The 20,368-nt window shown below is 43.4% G+C and overlaps 1 protein-coding gene across 1 annotated transcript in view; it reads right to left on the reverse strand.

Moving 5' to 3' along the window:
* Positions 1-20,368, reverse strand: part of mapkbp1 (mitogen-activated protein kinase binding protein 1) — a 72,768-nt gene that overhangs the window by 5,874 nt on the left and 46,526 nt on the right. The window contains exons 12-24 of the mRNA XM_039009113.1: positions 19,039-19,130; positions 15,221-15,346; positions 14,929-14,999; positions 7,553-7,674; positions 5,577-5,652; positions 5,346-5,457; positions 4,059-4,245; positions 3,482-3,639; positions 2,751-2,806; positions 2,377-2,637; positions 2,039-2,163; positions 761-945; positions 201-392 (exon numbers count right to left, since the gene is read on the reverse strand). Of these exons, the coding sequence (XP_038865041.1) occupies positions 201-392; positions 761-945; positions 2,039-2,163; positions 2,377-2,637; positions 2,751-2,806; positions 3,482-3,639; positions 4,059-4,245; positions 5,346-5,457; positions 5,577-5,652; positions 7,553-7,674; positions 14,929-14,999; positions 15,221-15,346; positions 19,039-19,130 (1,763 nt within the window). The remainder of the gene's footprint in view (positions 1-200; positions 393-760; positions 946-2,038; positions 2,164-2,376; positions 2,638-2,750; positions 2,807-3,481; positions 3,640-4,058; positions 4,246-5,345; positions 5,458-5,576; positions 5,653-7,552; positions 7,675-14,928; positions 15,000-15,220; positions 15,347-19,038; positions 19,131-20,368) is intronic.

The raw sequence follows: 20,368 nt of genomic DNA on the forward strand, positions 1-20,368 counted from the left end.
ATTCCATGTGCCAGTTGAAAGGGAAGCTTTCATGAATCTCTCTGGGTGCATCCCAATAATATCTATTTTCTCCTGAAGTGTGCACTCGTTCACTACCTCCCACAAATCTAAAAGCACTGAATTGGTGGAGGCATGGGCTAGTGGGAGTTTCCACCACATTTCTTATACCAGTCAAGGAGAGACATATATGCTGTTCTTACCTGGGTTTTTAAGCTCAGCCAGGTTGCCAAAGTGCTGTTTGAGGAAGGCCTCCTGGTCAGGGGTCTTAGGTACTACTGTTGTCCCCTTGGCCTCTCCCCTCCCTACGCCCCCCTCCTCTTCCTCCTCCAGTTCCTCCATGTCCAATTCAGAGGAGTTCCCATCCACACTGAGAGGCTCTGTGGGCTCAGAGTCTGACACAGAGAAAATAGATTTGAAGAACTTTATTTTTCCTGTTAGAACTGTAGTCATACGACACAGAAAACACACAGATATCCAGAGTTGTTAAAAAAAACATCTGTTTGAATCGTGATTGGTGAAAAAAAAATAGTTTGTTGTACTTATCCAGGAAATGCAGATGAGCTTTGTGATTTACATAAATTCACTGAAAACCCACACTAACACAGTTATATTACAGTATTGCACTTTTCATGTAGTCTACTTTCGGCCAGCTAATAGCCTAACCACCGATCAAGCAACATTATGGACTAAACATCAAAAACTGTTGCTGCAGTAATATTTTAGGTCAAATTAAGATCCTATGCCTCTGTGTGTGTCTCACCCTCTCCAGGAGGCTGCTGCTGGCTGTCTGGGCTGGACCATCTGCTGCTGGAGTAGTCCACAGAGCAGGCGCTGTCTGGGCTGTGTTTGTCACGGTGGCCCTGGCTCCACTGGTTGTGGTTCTGGTACCCCTTCACACTCCTGCTGGTCTCAGGCCCGGGCAGTAGCTCTTTCACTAGGTACTCACTATAGAGGAAACACAGATAGTGGATATATGGGTTGGGACTAGGTGGTATGTAAACTGTATATATGGACTACGGTATCTGATATGTAGGGCGCTGGTATTCATAAAGTATCTCAGATTAGGTTTGCTAATCTAGGAAAAGGTCTCCCTGGTCTTTTATAATCTAAAAGGCAAAATTGACTCTAGATTAGAACTATACTGCGCAAAAATATAAACACAACATTCAATCATTTCAACGATTTTACTGAGTTACAGTTCATTTAGGGAAATCAGTCATTTGAAATAAATGAATTAGGCCCTAATCTATGGGTTTCACATGACTGGGAGCCAGGCCCACCCACTGGGGAGCCAGGCCCAGCAAATCTTAATACGTTTTCCCCCACAAAAGGGCTTTAATACAGACAGAAATACTCCTCAGTTTCATCTGCTGTCCGGGTAGCTGATCCCGCAGGTGAAGAAGCAGGAAGTGGAGGTCCTGGGCTGGCGTGGTTACACGTGGTCTGCGGTTATGAGGCCGGTTGGACGTACTGCCAAATTCTCTAAAACGACTTTGGCTTATTATATAGAACGGCTTATTATATAGAAATTAACATCCAATTCTCTGGCAACAGCTCTGGTGGACATTCCTGCAGTCAGCATGCCAATTGCACGCTCCCTCAAAACATCTGTGGCATTGGGTTGTGTGACAAAACGGCACATTTTAGAGTGGTCTTTTTTATTGTCCTCAGCACAAGGTGCACCTGTGTAATGATCATGCTGTTTAATCAGCTTCTTGATATGCCATGCCTGTCAGATGGTTGGAATATCTTGGCAAAGGAGAAATGCTCACTAACAGGGATGTACTTTTTTTTTTTGCATATTAAACATTTCTGTGATCTTTTATTTCAGTTCATCAAACATGGGACCAACACTTTACATATTGCATTCATATTTTTGTTCAGTGTAATTTGGGATGCTTTATGAATACAACCCCAGGAGTTTTTTCAGGTCAGAGGCACTTGGTCAGTGAAAACAACTAAAGGCCCAAACTATGCAGTAATTTTTTGGCCATATACAGTGAGGAGAAAATGAGATACACTTATGGCGAGTGTTTACCTGCCAGCTAAGCTGGCCCTGTCCTCACAGCCCTCGGGGTAGATCACTGAGCCTGTCTCTGGGGTCTGTGGAGAGAACATGATGTTGTGGGGTCGCTGCTGGGACCTCTGCTCAGACTCATCCCCCTGCAAGGAGCAAACAGAGACATTTTAGTATGAGTTCTGATGGTTTGAACAAAAAAGTATACTTTATTCTACCTATAAGTGTTCCTATGGGCCCTGGTCAAAAGAAGTGCAGGGATTAGGGTACTATTTGGGACGAAGACAAAGAAGCCTTTTTGAAGTCCACTTTACTTCCACGAGTGGTTGGATATTTCCCTCTCTCTGTGATCCACTCACCCATGCAGTAAGGGGTTGCAGGCTGATGGTGCTGCCCAGTTCATCCTCCCTGAATGGGTCTCTGAAAGCATCAGGCTGGGTCTTGGTCTTGTTGGGGGAGGAGGGGGGCATGGCGAAGGAATCCAGCTGTCTGAGGTCCAACATGGACTTGACCATCAGCTCCATGCTGACCATGCCTCTGGCCCAGCGGCGCCGCGGACGGGGACCCCTTTCCTCACAGTGATGATTGCCCTGGGAGGAACGCCTGCCAAAAGAGCTCTCCTATAGGGACAGACAGACAGACAGACAAGGGTTCAGTTAACAGTTTATAAGGGGAATATTCACTGACTGTGTTACTGGGAAAATATTCACTGACAGTTACAAGAAATACTAACCCTTTTCAGTTCTCTGCCGTGAGAGTTAAGAGAGTTGTGCTTTTCGTCTGAGGTGTCTGGAAAGCAAACACAAAACCAACCGATATTTCAGGATGTGTACTGCCTTCAACATTGCCATGAAAAAACACATTCTTAATACTGTAGATATAAACTCTGTATACCACTCAGTATATATTGAGTTGCACCACACCGCCTTTTGCTCTCAGAACAGCCTCAATTCGTTGGGGCATAGACGCTGGCCCATGTTGACACCAATGCTTCCCACAGTTGTGTCAAGTTGGCTGGATGTCCATTGGGTGGTGGACCATTCTTGATACACACGGGCAACTGTTGAGCGTGAAAAACCCAGCAGCGTTGCAGATCTTGACACAAACCGGTGCGCCTGGCACCTACTACCATACCCCGTTCAAAGGTACTTAAATCTTTTGTCTCATTCACCCTCTCTCTCTCTGAATGGCACACATGCACAATCCATGTCTCACTTGTGTCAAGGCTTAAAAAAATCCTTAATTAACCGGTCTCCTCCCCTCCATCTACATTGATTGAAGTGGATCTAACAAGTGACATCAATAATGGATCATAGTTTTCACCTGGATTCACCTGGTCAGTTTGTCAGAACTTGTTCTTAATTGATTTGCCAAGTTAAATAAAGGTTAAATTAAAACAAATGCAATAATGTTTTGTATACTCAGTGTATTGTTTGTGTACAAATGTATTTCTGAGATACCAACCTGTCTCTTCCTCTGCACTGCAGCCTGACACCATGTAAGGAGAGATCATCTCTTCCTCATCCTCATCCTCTTCCTCCTCCTCTATCCCCTCCACCTCTTTGTCGCTGTCAGAGGACATGGTGACTATGGGAGGGGTTCTGTGCACCTCTCTCCTGGTGCTGCACAGAACAGACAGGGAACAGAGCAATCATACTACTAGAAGACAATAGTCAAATGGGGCTGTATGTCTCTGATAATGCAACATGCTACGAAAGGGACACTGGTCATTCACTAGCAACGTTCATAGCGACAAGCCTGTCTTACAAATAATACAGAACACAGGATTAACAGTTGTTTTTCACTCCAATTGTCTTCAGAATGCGTCTCTCATCCAGTGATCACGTTATGTAAACACCATGTTTGCTTTCTAAGGGTATTAGCTAGCACAAAACATGTTATCCAATTAACTGGGTACTCCAAGGAGGCCCTTTGCTTCACTTGGAGCTAACAAGAATAAGAAGGACAGCGACAACAAAACAGGAATAAGTCATGTCAATCAAGGTACTTGTTCTACAATGTGTTCCAATACGGTAGCTACCTGAGATTGCAAGGTTTGTGAGGTGGGGTCTTCTGAACTGGCTTGCCATTCTGTTTGAGGTCTGACAGACGCTGTCTCATACTGATGGTCAGCTCCGGGGCCAGACGCCACACAAAGATACAGCTGTCACCAGACACAGTTATCATGTGCTTGCAGTCATTGGTGAACTTCATTCCAGTCACAACCTCTGTGAAAAAGAGAAAAGACAAACAAATGAAAAGGATGAAATCGTCTGGGCACTTTCAGTTCTGGAAAGAAGTAGAAGGTGCTCAACCAACGTGAGCAGAGGTGCAACCTAAAAATGTTTAGTTTTATTAGACAAGTTGAAAAGACTGACGTTTCGGCCTTCAAAGGCCTTCTTCAGAATAATCACAAAGGGAATGGACAAGTTTATATAAGGCATGGGGAAGACAATTAGGACATTAGGACAGATAACTGATCTGTGGAATTCACAGTATGAATTAAGTGTCTCAGATTAGGTTTGCTGATCTAGGATAAGGTCTCCCTGGTCTTTTATAATCTAAAAGGCAAAACTGATCCTAGATCAGAACTATACAGAATAAAAATATAAACTCAACATTCAACAATTTAACAATTTTACTGATATAAGGAAATCAATCAATTGAAATAAATGAATTAGGCCCTAATCTATGGATTTCACATGACTGGGAGCCAGGCCCAGCCAATCGTAATACGTTTTCCCAAACAAAAGGGTTTTTATTACAGACAGAAATATCCTGTGTATCTGCTGTCCAGGTAGCTGGTCTCAGATGATCCCGCAGGTGAAGAAGCTGGAAGTGGAGGTCCTGAGCTGGCGTGGTTAAACGTGGTCTGCGGTTATGAGGCCAGTTGGACGTACTGCCAAATTCTCTAAAATAACTTTGTAGGCGGCTTATGGTAGAGAAATGAACATTCAATCCTCTGGCAACAGCTCTGGTGGACATTCCTGCAGTCAGCATGCCAATTGCACGCTCTCTCAAAACTTGAGACATCTGTGGCATTGGGTTGTGTGACAAAACTGCACATTTTAGAGTGGTCTTTTATTGTCCCCAGCACAAAGTGCAGCTGTGTAATGATAATACTATTTAATCAGCTTCTTGATATGCCACACCTGTCAGGTGGATGTATTATATTGGTAAAGGAGAAATGCTCACTAACAAGGGATGTAAACAAATTTGCGAGGGAGAGAGGAAGAAGAGTTCCAGCTGGTTTCTCCGTCTGAACACACTACAGGTTGTCATTCAGCCATTTTGCTGTCTTTTTTCTAACTAAATGGGTTATTTTTACCAGAGTGTCCAAACATGGTGGCCACACACTCTCCAGAGTAGTAGTCAAAGATGCTGATGTTCTTGTCTGAGCAGCTGGTGGCCACATACAGCCCTGAGGGGTCGGTCTGAACCTGGGGAGAGGAGAAGAAGGATTTAAACACCACTTGGAGTGCACATTATTATAAACCAGCAATCTGTGTTGTCAAATGAGTCTTCACAGTGACACTACATTACATGAAAACATGCAAACCTTGATAACAGTGCCATCCTCTCCTTGGGAGCCCTTGTACAGTTTCTTCTGTTTGCCGTTACTGATGTTGAAGATTCTGTGGGAGGGGAACTAAGAGTTAGACAAAAGGACAGGTCTAGAGACTTGACACCTCCACACACAGAAGTGCAGGTGTGCCTGTTTTGATCTCAACATGAAACACACCAACAGCTCAATACTCCAGGAGTAAATCACAAAGACAGTTCTGCTGTTGAAGCACAAGTGGGTTAATCAATCCTCTGTTTTATCCACTGTCAGCACAAGATCCACTTCTCTACACAAGAACAATGGAGAACGATAAGTCGATAACCCAAAGTCAGACACGTCTATCCATTTACATCCTGCCTCAGCAGTTAAGGTTATGACCCCACGACTTTCAGATCAAGGCACTGAGTCATCTGACCTAGGGAGTTCAAGGAAACACGAGACTGTGTTTTGTTCATGAGTCAGTGAACTCTGTGCCACATAGTGTGCTAACAGCACAGCAGCTCAGCTGGTAAGCATGTCTCTCCCCAGCTGACCACATGGGGTCACAAACAGCCTAACTGGTGTATTTCCAAGAAGTGCAGGAAGGAAAGACCAGCAGCCACCAGCTGGCAGACAACCACCCACAAGGCCCAGCCAGGGCCCAGTCAGGGCCCAGCCAACCTTGGGAGGAGTTGGCAGAGTGTGGGCTGAGGGCAGCCAGTCAACCTTTGGTTCTCACTCTTAAGCACCGCTGCTTAGTTACATAAGGAACAAACCAGAGCCTGTTAAACAAAAACCCTTTAACTCTACAACCTACATTTAATCATTAAAGTGCAGTGAGATGTCCTAGTTTTCATAGCAGCATGAGGTGTGTTTACAGTTGACTTAAAGAGTCTCCAGCTGAGGGAAAACCTTTTTTGGACTGTTGTACTACTCTCCCACATTCCTCCTATTTACACCAACTGATACATAAAGCAGTACACTATAACTTGAGGGTGGTTGTTAACATCATTTGAAGGTGATTGTTTGAATTTTCTCCATTATGGTTGAATTTTCCATATTAACTTTGACTTTCATAGCGTGTTGTTACTGTTGTTGACACAAGGTGGAGTATGTGAGTGAAAGATGGAAACACTTGTGCAGGCAGGCAGACCGAGGCATGAGTAGGATAAACTCAGGTCAGGCACATGGACAGCAGCATATCTGTAGCTGCAGATAGCTAAAGACAGAACAACCCAGGGGCAAGGCCCATAATCTAATCCGTCCTGTGTCGACAACACCTGAGTTAAGGGATAATCCACCTGCTAGGGAGGGATGACCTGACAGATTACTGAGGGAGAGAGGTCACACGTACTCACAAAGAAACACACGTGCACAGCCACTAATATATACACGCACACACGCATACACATGGACACACACACACACCAACACTGACGTACAAACACACGTACACAGAAACACAAATCCATTCTGTTAGATTCTGGGTTAAACTTGGAACATTGTTATACTCAGCAGTATAGTATCTGAGGGGTGAAAGAGACTGGTTTTTACATCAGAAGTTAATGGTTATCTGGAGAAGCCAGATGGCTGTGGAATGTGTTGGGTGGACGGGAGGAAGTCACAGGATAGCTATAGTGGATACGGATGGACGTCTGTGGATTAGGCAAATGAGGGGTTGAGGTCAGGTCAGATCCCCTTAAGGGAGAAATTATGGTTTATTACCCTAATACTTTGTCTTCCTTTCAAACCATAAAAGATAAGATAAAGATAAAGTAAGGATCGGAGAGAAGCAGGAGTGCCTAAATTGGAGTATATATACTTGTGTTGGAAACATGTTTTGTCTGAATGCTGTATTGACTCTCTGGGAAGAAATAAACTTGGTTAAGCTTTCATAATGTCCGTTAATTCTGAGAATTAGAACCTAACAAAAACAAGTCAGCCAGAGCAACAGAGACAGACAAGCAAGGACAGGTAGACTAGGCCCCCACCTAACGCTGCGGTCTTGACAACCAATTGCGGCGTACTTCCTGGTGGGGTCGATATCCATGTCATACAGCGTCGTCTTGCGTACGATGTGGTGGGTGCGGGTAAACACTGTTCCTTCATCTGACTGTAAACAAAACAAGAGGGTAAAACAGGTCAGTCACTCACTGCCATGCTAGACCATTAACACTACTGGAAATGCTCCAATGAGTAATGACAGTTTTGGCAGACATACAGTTGAAGTCGGAAGTTTATATACACCTTAGCCAAATACATTTAAACTCAGTTTTTCACCATTCCTGAGATTAAATCCCAGTAAAAATTCCCTGTCTTTGGTCAGTTAGGATCACCACTTTATTTTAAGAATGTGAAATGTCAGAATAATAGTAGAGAATGATTTATTTCAGCTTTTATTTATTTCATCACATTCCCAGTGGGTCAGAAGTTTACATTACTCAATTAGTATTTGGTAGCATTGCCTTTAAATTGTTTAACTTGGGTCAAACGTTTCAGGTATCCTTCCACTAGCTTCCCACAATGAGTTGGGTGAATTTTGGCCCATTCGTCCTGACAGAGCTGGTGTAACTGAGTCAGGTTTGTAGGCCTCCTTGCTCGCACATGCTTTTTCAGTTCCGCCCACAAATTTTCTATAGGATTGAGGGCAGGGCTTTGTGATGGCCACTCCAATACCTTGACTTTGTTGTCCTTAAGCCATTTTGCCACAACTTTGGAAGTATGCTTGGGGTCATTGTCCATTTGGAAGACCCATTTGTGACCAAGCTTTAACTTCCTGACTGACGTCTTGAGATGCTGCTTCAATATATCCACATAATTTTCCTGCCTCATGATGCCATCTATTTTGTGAAGTGCACCAATCCCTCCTGCAGCAAAGCACACCCACAACATGATGCTGCCACCTCCGTGCTTCACGGTTGGGAAGGTATAATTCGGCTTGCAAGCCTCCCCCTTTTCCCTCCAAACATAACGATGGTCATTATGGTCAAACTGTTCTATTTTTGTTTCATCAGACCAAAGGACATTTCTCCAAAAAGTACAATATTTGTCCCCATGTGCAGTTGCAAACCCTAGTCTGGCTTTTTTATGGCGGTTTGGGAGCAGTGGTTTCTTCCTTGCTGGGCGGCCTTTCAGGTTATGTTGATATAGGACTTGTTTTACTGTGGATATAGATACTTTTGTACCTGTTTCCTCCAGCATCTTCCAAAGGTCCTTTGCTGTTGTTCTGGGACTGATTTGCACTTTTCTCACCAAAGTACGTTAATCTTTAGGAGACAGAACGCATCTCCTTCCTGAGTGGTATGACGGCTGCGTGGTCCCATGGTGTTTATACTTGCGTACTATTGTTTGTACAGATGAACGTGATACAGATGAACGTGTTAGGATGAACCAGAGGTCTACAATTTTTTTGCTGAGGTCTCGGCTGATTTCTTTGGATTTTCCCATGATGTCAAGCAAAGAGGCACTGACTTTGAAGGTAGGCCTTGAAATACATCCACAGGTACACCTCCAATTGACTCAAATGATGTCAATTAGCCTATCAGAAGCTAAAGCCATGACATCATTTTCTGGATTTTCCCAAGCTGTTTAAAGGCACAGTCAACTTAGTGCATGTAAACTTCTGACCCACTGGAATTGTGATACAGTGAATTATAAGTGAAATAATCTGTCTGTAAACAATTGTTGGAAAAATTACTTGTGTCATGCACAAAGTAGATGTCCTAACCGACTTGCCAAAACTATAGTTTGTTAAGAAAAAATGTGTGGAGTGGTTTAAAAACGAGCTTTAATGACTCCAACATAAGTGTATGTAAACTTCCGAATTCAACTGTAGTTAGAATGGGTCATAGTACAGTGGTTCGTCCTTTAAAAGTTGCAGCGTACTGCGGCGCAGCTTGCATGGATTCTATGGCATGGTACCATTAATGCTAGTTAGTGCTAGTTTGACTACCAGAGGGCATCTTTGAGAAGCATTTGAATGCCTTCAATAGAGGTAGTACTTGAGAATGTAAAACCTTTTTTAGTAAGAACATAGTATATGGGACTGATTTTAAGAAATTTAGCTTAATTAAAAACAAATGTTTTTATTTTATTTTTTATCCCATTTTCTCCCCAATTTTCGTGGTATCCAATCGCTAGTAATTACTATCTTGTCTCATCGCTACAACTCCCGTACGGGCTCGGGAGAGACGAAGGTCGAAAGCCATGCGTCCTCCGAAGCACAACCCAACCAAGCCGCACTGCTTCTTAACACAGCGCTCCTCCAACCCGGAAGCCAGCCGCACCAATGTGTCGGAGGAAACACCGTGTACCTGGCCCCCTTGGTTAGCGCGCACTGCGCCCGGCCCGCCACAGGAGTCGCTGGAGCGCGATGAGACAAGGATATCCCTACCGGCCAAACCCTCCCTAACCCGGACGACGCTATGCCAATTGTGCGTCGCCCCACGGACCTCCCGGTCGCGGCCGGCTGCGACAGAGCCTGGGCGCGAACCCAGAGACTCTGGTGGCGCAGTTAGCACTGCGATGCAGTGCCCTAGACCACTGCGCCACCCGGGAGGCTAGCTTAATTAATTTGATAAACATTATGGTGTTTCTATTCCAAGAAAAACAAAAAACCCTCTGTGTTTCCATTAGGATGGAACAGAAAATATGGCGCTGTACAACGTGGCGGTCGGGAGTAGGCTACAGGCTATTTAGCTAAAGAATCACTGTGTCATGCGGGCACATCGGGGAGGAAGGAGTAGGCTGTCCTTGTAATTAAGAATATGTTCTTAATTAACTGACTTGCCTTGTTAAACAAAGGTTACACTAAGAGCATAACATTTATACACCCTAATTGTATAATTGTAGTCTAACCAATACCCAAACTGAGATACAGTGAAAATATACATCTCATTGATTTATCAAGACCATTCCCCATGCTTGTCTCAGAGCAGCGCGAAACAATGCTAAAATAGTTGTAGGCTATTGCTTCAAATCCTATTGCTTCTAACTTCAATATGCTATTTAAATAAATAAGACCTACACCACTTTTAACAGCACATTACTCAACACTAGTGAGACTCATGTCGCCTACGGTAGGACTACAGTATATCAAAAAAATATGACGTGACTCTCTGCCACTAATTACATATAGAGGATTGGAGGATTCTAAATTGAAACCAAAATCCGCCTCATGGGTCTCCGGGTGGTGGCCGGCACGGGTATCTGTAGCAACGCATTTTGCATTGCGATGCGGTGACTTAGTATCAAAAGTATCAAAATACAGAGAGGTGTTGGTAAAGGTATATTGTCCTGCTAATAGCCCATAATGAGCTATTATAATACTGTACATGGTGTCCAGGTCAGGATAACCAAAACATTTCTTTATTAAAGACTATCAGAAAGAATGTTGGTACTTGAATGAGTGAGTCACTCAGCTTTATGTAGGTGCCGGCTATATGACTGTGTTATCAATTTGATAATATATAACGATATTTTGGAGGTTATTTTGTTTTCAAAAAAATGAAAGTGAGCAATTGTAATCTGAATAAAGGCCAAAATAATATTTGTAAAGGCCAAAATATTTATTTCTGTTTTTAGAGGGAGAGAAACGCTGGGTCAATTGTGCGCCGCCCTATTGGACTCCCAATCACGGTCGGATGTGATACATGATAATACTTTTTGTGGTATTATTTGTTTTGTCTTTTTTGGTGGATTAAACTGAAATTGCAACCAATCACAGCCGGTTGTGATACAGCCAACCTAATTGAGAAATACATTTGAGGATAGAATTCTCCCCCTACCCTCCTTTTAGGCAAGTTTATTGTCCAGCTACCTACTAATTGCCATAATGGCGCTGTACAACATGACCATGTGTGTTTGAAAGAGTATTTTCCAGTAAGCAACAATTTGTTTACCTTCATTAGACAACTTTGTTCCAATATATCTGTAATTCAGCGATATTTATTCCCATAGTAATTCGTTATGGATCCATAAATAAATAAACGTCGGCATTTTGAAAGAGTATTTTTATCATTATTTTATTAACGAAAGCATAAAGATGCCATTATTAGTTTGAACGTGCAGACTGGCACTAAGAACAGCGGGAACGTTTCCCTAGTCAGCGCCATTTTTAGTGCAATGCCCCTTAAAGTGTTGCTCTGTGCTACCCAGTGTGGTGGGGTGGGGGTCCACCCCCCATGGGCTAGGTCCATCTTCTGTGCGCGGCTCTGCGGCCCATCCCGTGCCCCTGGCCCTCGTGCCTTGAACCTCACGCGCTTTCAGTGGATACAGCTGGAGAGTTGCAAGGCAATCCTATTGTGCCCCACTCGGGAGCCATGACCAACATGGCCAATATAAACTCAGCAAAAAAATCTCTCAAAGTCTCTCAAAGATAATTTGTAAAAATCCAAATAACTTCACAGATCTTCATTGTAAAGGGTTTAAACACTGTTTCCCATGCTTGTTCAATGAACCATAAACAATTAATGAACATGCACCTGTGGAACGGTCGTTAAGACACTAACAGCTTACAGACAGTAGGCAATTAAGGTCACAGTTATGAAAACTTAGGACACTAAAGAGGCCTTTCTACTGACTCTGAAAATCACCAAAAGAAAGATGCCCAGGGTCCCTGCTCATCTGCGTGAACGTGCCTTAGGCATGCTGCAAGGAGGCATTAGGACTGCAGATGTGGCAGTCCAATAAATTGCAATGTCCGTACTGTGAGACGCCTAAGACAGCGCTACAGGGAGACAGGACGGACAGCTAATCATCCTCACTGTGGCAGACCACGTGTAACAACACCTGCACAGGATCGGTACATCCGAACATCACACCTGCGGAACAGGTACAGGATGGCAACAACAACTGCCCGAGTTACACCAGGAATGCACAATCCCTCCATCAGTGCTCAGACTGTCCACAATAGGCTGAGAGAGGCTAGACTGAGGGCTTGTAGGCCTGTTGTAAGACAGGTCTTCACCAGACATCACTGGCAACAACGGCGCCTATGGGCACAAACCCACCATTGCTGGACCAGACAGGACTGCCAAAAAGTGCTCTTCACTGACAAGTCGCGGTTTTGTCTCACCAGGGGTGATGGTAGGATTCGTGTTTATCGGCAAAGGAATGAGTGTTACACCGAGGCCTGTACTCTGGAACGGGATCGATTTGGAGGTGGAGGGTCCGTCATGGTCTGGGGCGGTGTGTCACAGCATCATTGGACTGAGCTTGTTGTCATTGCAGGCAATCTCAACGCTGTGCGTTACAAGGAAGACATCCTCCTCCCTCATGTGGTACCCTTCCTGGAGGCTCATCCTGACATGACCCTCCAGCATGACAATGCCACCAGCCATACTGCTCGTTCTGTGCGTGATTTCCTGCAAGACAGGAATGTCAGTGTTCTGCCATGGCCAGCAAAGAGCCCGTATCTCAATCCCATTGCGCACGTCTGGGACCTATTGGTGAGGGCTAGGGCCATTCCCCCCAGAAATGTCCGGGAACTTGCAGGTGCCTTGGTGGAAGAGTGGGGTAACATCTTACAGCAAGAACTGGCAAATCTGGTGCAGTCCATGAGGAAGAGATGCACTGCATTAATGCAGCTGGTGGCCACACCAGATACTGACTGTTACTTTGATTTTGACCCCCCTCCCTTTGTTTAGGGACACATTAGTCCATTTCTGTTAGTCACATGTCTGTGGAACTCAGTTATATTTACACATGTTAAGTTTGCTGAAAATAAATGCAGTTGACAGTGAGGACGTTTCTTTTTTTAATGAGTTTATATTGTCCTGCTAATAACAGGGTTAATAACATATCTGTGAGAATATCCAAGGGGCTTTTATATAATTCAAAACTAATAATAATAATAATTGCTTTGTTTAAGAAATACAAATATTTTGGAGATGATTTAGTTTTCAAATAACGTAAAATGAGCGACAAAAATACCATTCTTGAACATGGGGTGAGACATTGTTACTAATTTGTAAATAAAGCCAGTTTGTTATTTAGAATGGTTTTTTTCTGTTTTTAGAGGGAGAGAAACCAAAAACCTACAGTAATCTCATGGGTCTCCCAGTAGAGGCCGGCACAGGTATTGAACCAGCATCTGTAGCAACACAGCTTGCATAATATGCAGTGTCTTATACCATTGCACCACTCAGGCGCTGTACAACGCGACCGGTCTGGAGTGGTCTACACTACTACAATAAGAGCAAAATAATAATCCTAACAAAATAAAATAATAAAAACCTTAGTGTAACAACAGTTTTAGTAAGTAATACCGAAGTCGTGCACAATTATCAGTTTTTACGTAGGTTTATGTCACCAATTCATTGTCAGTTAGAGACACAGTAGGACCCAAAAGCATAATCAGTGCTCTAACTCCCCCTTGCGCTGGTCTGGAGCAATGAAGCGGTGACGCAGGGTACCGTACTAAACCACAAATTACCTTTAAGTCCCGCAGCATAATCGCAAAACTTTTAGTAGAGCAACCACTGTATGCACCCCAGTGCAAACTCTGTATATTATGACAACATTTTGTGACGTTTTTGTTCGTGTTGGACTTCGGTGAGGGTTTTTTCTGCTGTTCAGGCACACAAAAAAAATTCTGGAGGCAAGCCGAAGTTCGGAGCCGAAGTCTACGCCCCTTCGTCAGTGATTGGTCAACAGTAGGTATTCTTCAATAGTCTTTGTTGTCATTCAACGAGAGACAACTTTTTCATTGAAAAATACTGCACCAAACATCTTAAGTTAAATTTAAAATTGCGCGACAAATATCTATTCGGCAAAAACGTCATAATGAATGACAGATTTCTTGAGTTATCTTAGATTAATTCGGACTATTCTGAGGATGTGTATACTGGCTACGGCGTCTCAAAATGGACAAACAGTACTTTTGCCGCTGTTTTCTGGTTTTTCAAGCTACTGAAGCATGCTGATCAGGTCAGGAATTTGACTATTTTTGTAGAGCAGCCTTGTGAAAATGTCACTGTGCCCCTCATAAGCAATGGGCGAGGAACACGGGAGGGGGAGAGCATTTATTTGCAGCAAGTTGGCAGGGGACTTTGGGTATATAACAGATAGGATGACACAGAAAGCCTTTGAGGAAAAGTGTCATGATTAAATAGGCCACTTGGAGTTTAATTAATTAGCTGTAAGCAACAAGGACTTTCAAATGAAATATCTCAATATACAGTAGGGGTTGGCCGAGCCAAGATTAAGAATGTGGTCCATTGCCGAAATATGCTGAGAAAAGAAGATCATGAAATATTGCCAAGACGTGCTACAAAAGCATCAGTCCTCCAAACTTAGTTAAGCCGCAGCAACAGCTGTTCTGGAGCAGCGTCATTGCGTGTGTGTGTGTGTGTATAGCGGCCTTTACCTTCTGCGCTGTGCGGAAGTAGATGCTCTTGTCAGCGCCACAGCTGATCATCCTCACCTTGCCGTCATTGGCTGAAAGAGAAGAAGCACTGTTATTATTGCAATAACAACCATGTTAACTTCAAACAGCAAGCTAGCTTCACACTTGGCACTTCCATGACACCTTTGGATGCCAAAAGTCTATGTTACATTAACTAATATAACAGTTAAGGGAGGGAGACTTGAGAGTTTGAGGTAAAGGGGGGCAGTTGGCGGGATGTTGTAAAGGGTCAAAGGTCGTCTGCGAGTCTCACCAGCGAATCGGACGGCGGTGATGGAGGAGGAGTGTTCGTCCAGCGTCTGCAGCAGGCTGTACTCCTGCTCTGCGTCCAGCACATGGATCAGACGGTCTCGACTAGCTGTGGCTAGTAGCTTCAGACCTGCCAGATATAACATAAACACACACAACAGGACATCAGCAACTTTCCAACAGCCAACACCTGTTCTCCATCTTAGTGGTGGTAAACCTGTTTCATTACAGTGAGTGGTCTTTCATGTTTTTAACAGCCATAATGCATCCTGTTGAGTACAGTGGTACTCTGGTGAACATGTGCTCCACAGACTGCTCCCTGACATAGCAATGCCACGTGTGGACTCACTGTAACCTCTTAAAGCGTGCTAGTTGCTACAGATGTAGGATCTTAATTTGAGCCAGTTTGCTACAGCAGGAAAATAATTCTGTAGCAACAGGAAATTTAGATTAAGTGGATTATAATTAATTGAAATTTTTGTAGGGGTTGATAGATTTTTCATAAGGGAAAATCAAGTCTGAAGTTTCAAAGTGGAAATTGAAAACTTCAGAAGCCTTTTTAAACTTCAAATACATTACAAGTTTTACATTTTCTGCAATGCAGGAAAGTTCTCCTGCAACAGGGTGATCGAATGAAGATCCTACATCTGTATTACTTTTATCCCTGTTAACTGTAATCTATTAATGAGAGGACACAGCAGTGCAAACTCTCTTTTTCCTTAGAGGCTCACTGAGAAATGAGACCAGTACTACGGTATGCCAAGCATGAGCCATGTAGGGATCGCCTGCATAGAGGGATATGAAATATCCTCAGCTAGGTCGAGTCCAATATTTCTCATCAAAATCATACTGGAAAACTAGATTAAATCGCTTTCTAAATATTTTATCAATTTATTTATAGATGACTCTACAGCTATTTGCATATGCAAGGATATTCACTGCAACATCTTACCGTGCTTATGTGGAGTGACTGCACATGGTCAACAAATGTGATTATATTAGCCTAATACCAATGAGCTGACTGGACTCAATATCCATGTGAATTGCCAATCAAAAATGGATTTAAAGCACTCTACTGAGGGACTTGATTGAATTTCCAACCTGATTCATCTGAGTAAATGAAAAGCACTATCTATTTAGCTTATCCTCTCCTTGCTGAGATTGCACAACGATCCTGGATCTGGCAGCTTTGTGACTGTGTTAACCTTGTTTCCAGCAAGATACAATAGCAAGGGCAAGCGATAGACTTAAAATGTATTGAGCATATCGATTGTACCCATGGGTGGTCTAGTCAAATTGCCGTGGTCTGCGGGAGGCTTTGTTCCTTAATTACATTTCTATGATAGTAGGCAGGCAGGCTACCTGAACACAGCAGTTCTGCAGGACAATGGTAAGTAACAGCTCTGAATATTAGCACCCTGGAGGTGTTAATGTACAGTGCAGTGCGGCAGCCAGAGGGCGTGTCAGTGTATTGGGTTTATTCTTAGGCCTTCTATCTTCCCCTCTGTGTATGTGGTGGCAACCACCAACGAATGGCCTAGAGAGGAATGATCTACTGAGAGAATATTAATATCATTAATACTCCTATTAACAGGTGAGCCACTAGATGCATCCCAAATGGCACCCTATTTCCTATATAGTGCACTACGATAACGTTATGGGCCCTCATCAAAAGTAGTGCACTACAGTGCATTCAGAAAGTATTCAGACCCCTTCCCTTTTCCACATTTTGTTACGTGACAGCCTTATTCTAAAATGGATTAAATTGTAAAAAATCCTTATCAACCGACACACAATACCCCATAATGACAAAGCGAAAACAGGTTATTAGAATTTTTTGCAAATCAAAACTAGATGGTGTTCAGAAATAGATGGGAGGGGTTGAGGGGAGCTGAAGGGTGGGCCAAAAAAAGGAAGATAACTAATGTAAAACTATACTTTGTCCGTAAAATGTACAGTGGGGAGAACAAGTATTTGATACACTGCCGATTTTGCAGGTTTTCCTACTTACAAAGCATGTAGAGGTCTGTAATTTTTTATCATAGGTACACTTCAACTGTGAGAGACGGAATCTAAAACAAAAATCCAGATAATCACATTGTATGATTTTTAAGTAATTAATTTGCATTTTATTGCATGACATAAGTATTTGATCACCTACCAACCAGTAAGAATTCCTGCTCTCACAGACCTGTTAGTTTTTCTTTAAGAAGCCCTCCTGTTCTCCACTCATTACCTGTATTAACTGCACCTGTTTGAACTCGTTACCTGTATAAAAGACACCTGTCCACACACTCAATCAAACAGACTCCAACCTCTCCACAATGGCCAAGACCAGAGAGCTGTGTAAGGACATCAGGGATAAAATTGTAGACCTGCACAAGGCTGGGATGGGCTACAGGACAATAGGCAAGCAGCTTGGTGAGAAGGCAACAACTGTTGGCGCAATTATTCGAAAATGGAAGAAGTTCAAGATGACGGTCAATCACCCTCGGTCTGGGGCTCCATGCAAGATCTCACCTCGTGGGGCATCAATGATCATGAGGAAGGTGAGGGATCAGCCCAGAACTACACGGCAGGACCTGGTCAATGACCTGAAGAGAGCTGGGACCACAGTCTCAAAGAAAACCATTAGTAACACACTACGCCGTCATGGATTAAAATCCTGCAGCGCACGCAAGGTCCCCCTGCTCAAGCCAGCGCATGTCCAGGCCCGTCTGAAGTTTGCCAATGACCATCTGGATGATCCAGAGGAGGACCATGTATAGCGAGATCTTGGCCAACAACCTCCTTCCCTCAGTAAGAGCATTGAAGATGGGTCGTGGCTGGGTCTTCCAGCATGACAACGACCCGAAACACACAGCCAGGGCAACTAAGTAGTGGCTCCGTAAGAAGCATCTCAAGGTCCTGGAGTGGCCTAGCCAGTCTCCAGACCTGAACCCAATAGAAAACTTTGGAGGGAGCTGAAAGTCCGTATTGCCCAGCGACAGCCCCGAAACCTGAAGGATCTGGAGAAGGTATGTATGGAGGAGTGGGCCAAAATCCCTGCTGCGGTGTGTGCAAACCTGGTCAAGAACTACAGGAAACGTATGATCTCTGTAATTGCAAACAAAGTTTTCTGTACCAAATATTAAGTTCTGCTTTTCTGATGTATCAAATACTTATGTCATGCAATAAAATGCAAATTAATTACTTAAAAATCATACAATGTGATTTTCTGGATTCCGTCTCTCACAGTTGAAGTGTACCTATGATAAAAATGACAGACCTCTAAGTAGGAAAACCTGCAAAATTGGCAGTGTATCAAATACTTGTTCTCCCCACTGTATATAGTATGTATAAGCTGGAAGTAGAAGCCTAAGTGTTGTTGTCCATTAGTTAACTCCAATTAGGGGAGGGGTGGTAGGGTTAGGAAAAAATAATAAAGGAAAAATATGTATATATAAATATATGGGGGACTGGAAATGATGCAGACAATTACATTGATAGAACCCACAATCTATCTGCAATATTAAAGTTGATCCACCCCCTAAACATTTTTTACATTGAAAATTACTAAAATAACTCACTTCTAGAGTGCTTTGAGAGGCACAAATGCCTATTTAGAGCTTTGATTTGACTGTGTTCATTGGGAACGTCCATTCACAACCCAGCCTTCTCATAACTTGCCGGAGCTCGGAAGTGGTTTGTTTCACAAGTCAACGGGAGGTTGGTGGAGCATCTGGCAAGCAGCTGAAGGTGGTTTATAACTCCAGTAGTATCATTAACCATGGTGTCTCTTTAATTTCCTCCCAGGAGAGGGGAAGCCACTGTCTGACTTACCCGTCTCAGGCTTGGAGTATTCCAGACAAAGGATCTCAGAGTCGTGGGCCTGAACGTTCAGAATCTCCTCCATGCTCACCAGCTCATGGATCCTGCAACAGCAATTAGAATAGAATAGTACTTTATTAGTCCTTAACACAACAAACAGTACTTTTTTGGGAGGACTACATATGGTTTACAGCACAGCTGAGTCTCTCTACACGGACACCACAGGGCCGCAGTAGAATGCAGAGTAGACCGCCATCATTTACTTTTGTGTGACATTCTAATTTACAACAAGTAGCCTTGGTGTTCACCGGGTCATTAGTGATCTAGCCATGGTGCATCCATCCATCCAGTTACAGTTGAAGTCGGAAGTTTACATACACTCAGGGTGGAGTCATTAAAACGTATTTTTCAACCACCCCACACATTTCTTGTTAACGAACTATAGTTTTGGCAAGTCGGTTAGGACATCTACTTTGTGCATGACACAAGTAATTTTTCCAACAATTGTTCACAGACAGATTATTTCACTTATAATTCACTGTATCACAATTCCAGTGGGTCAGAAGTTTACTGTGCATTTAAACAGCTTGGAAAATTCCAGAAAATGATGTCATAGCTTTAGAAGCTTCTGATAGGCTAATTGACATGATTTTAGTCAATTGGAGGTGTACCCGGTGGATGTATTTCAAGGCCTACCTTCAAACTCAGTGCCTCTTTGCTTGACATCATGGGAAAGTCAAAATAAATCAGCCAAGACCTCAGAAAAAAAATTGTAGACCTCCACAAGTCTAGTTCATCCTTGGGAGCAATTTCCAAACGCCTGAAGGTACCACGTTCATCTGTACAAACAATAGTACGCAAGTATAAACACCATGGGACCACACAGCTGTCATACCACTCAGGAAGGAGACGCGTTCTGTCTCCTAGAGATGAACGTACTTTGGTGAGAAAAGTGCAAATCAATCCCAGAACAACAGTCAAGGACCTTGTGAAGATGCTGGAGGAAACAGTTACAAAAGTATCTATATCCACAGTAAAACGAGTCCTATATCGACATAACCTGAAAGAATGCTCAGCAAGAAAGAAGTCACTGCTCCAAAAACGCCATAAAAAAGCCAGACTACGGTTTGCAACTGCACATGGGGACAAAGATCGTACTTTTTGGAGATATGTCCTCTGGTCTGATGAAACAAAAATAGAACTGTTTGGCCATAATGACCATCGTTATGTTTGGAGGAAAAAGGGGGAGGCTTGCAAGCCGAAGAACACCATTCCAACCGTGAAGCACGGGGGTGGCAGCATCATGTTGTGGGGGTGCTTTGCTGCAGGAGGGACTGGTGCA

Source organism: Salvelinus namaycush, chromosome 15 (genome assembly GCF_016432855.1).
Source record: "Salvelinus namaycush isolate Seneca chromosome 15, SaNama_1.0, whole genome shotgun sequence".
In the NCBI taxonomy this organism is placed as follows: domain Eukaryota; kingdom Metazoa; phylum Chordata; class Actinopteri; order Salmoniformes; family Salmonidae; genus Salvelinus; species Salvelinus namaycush.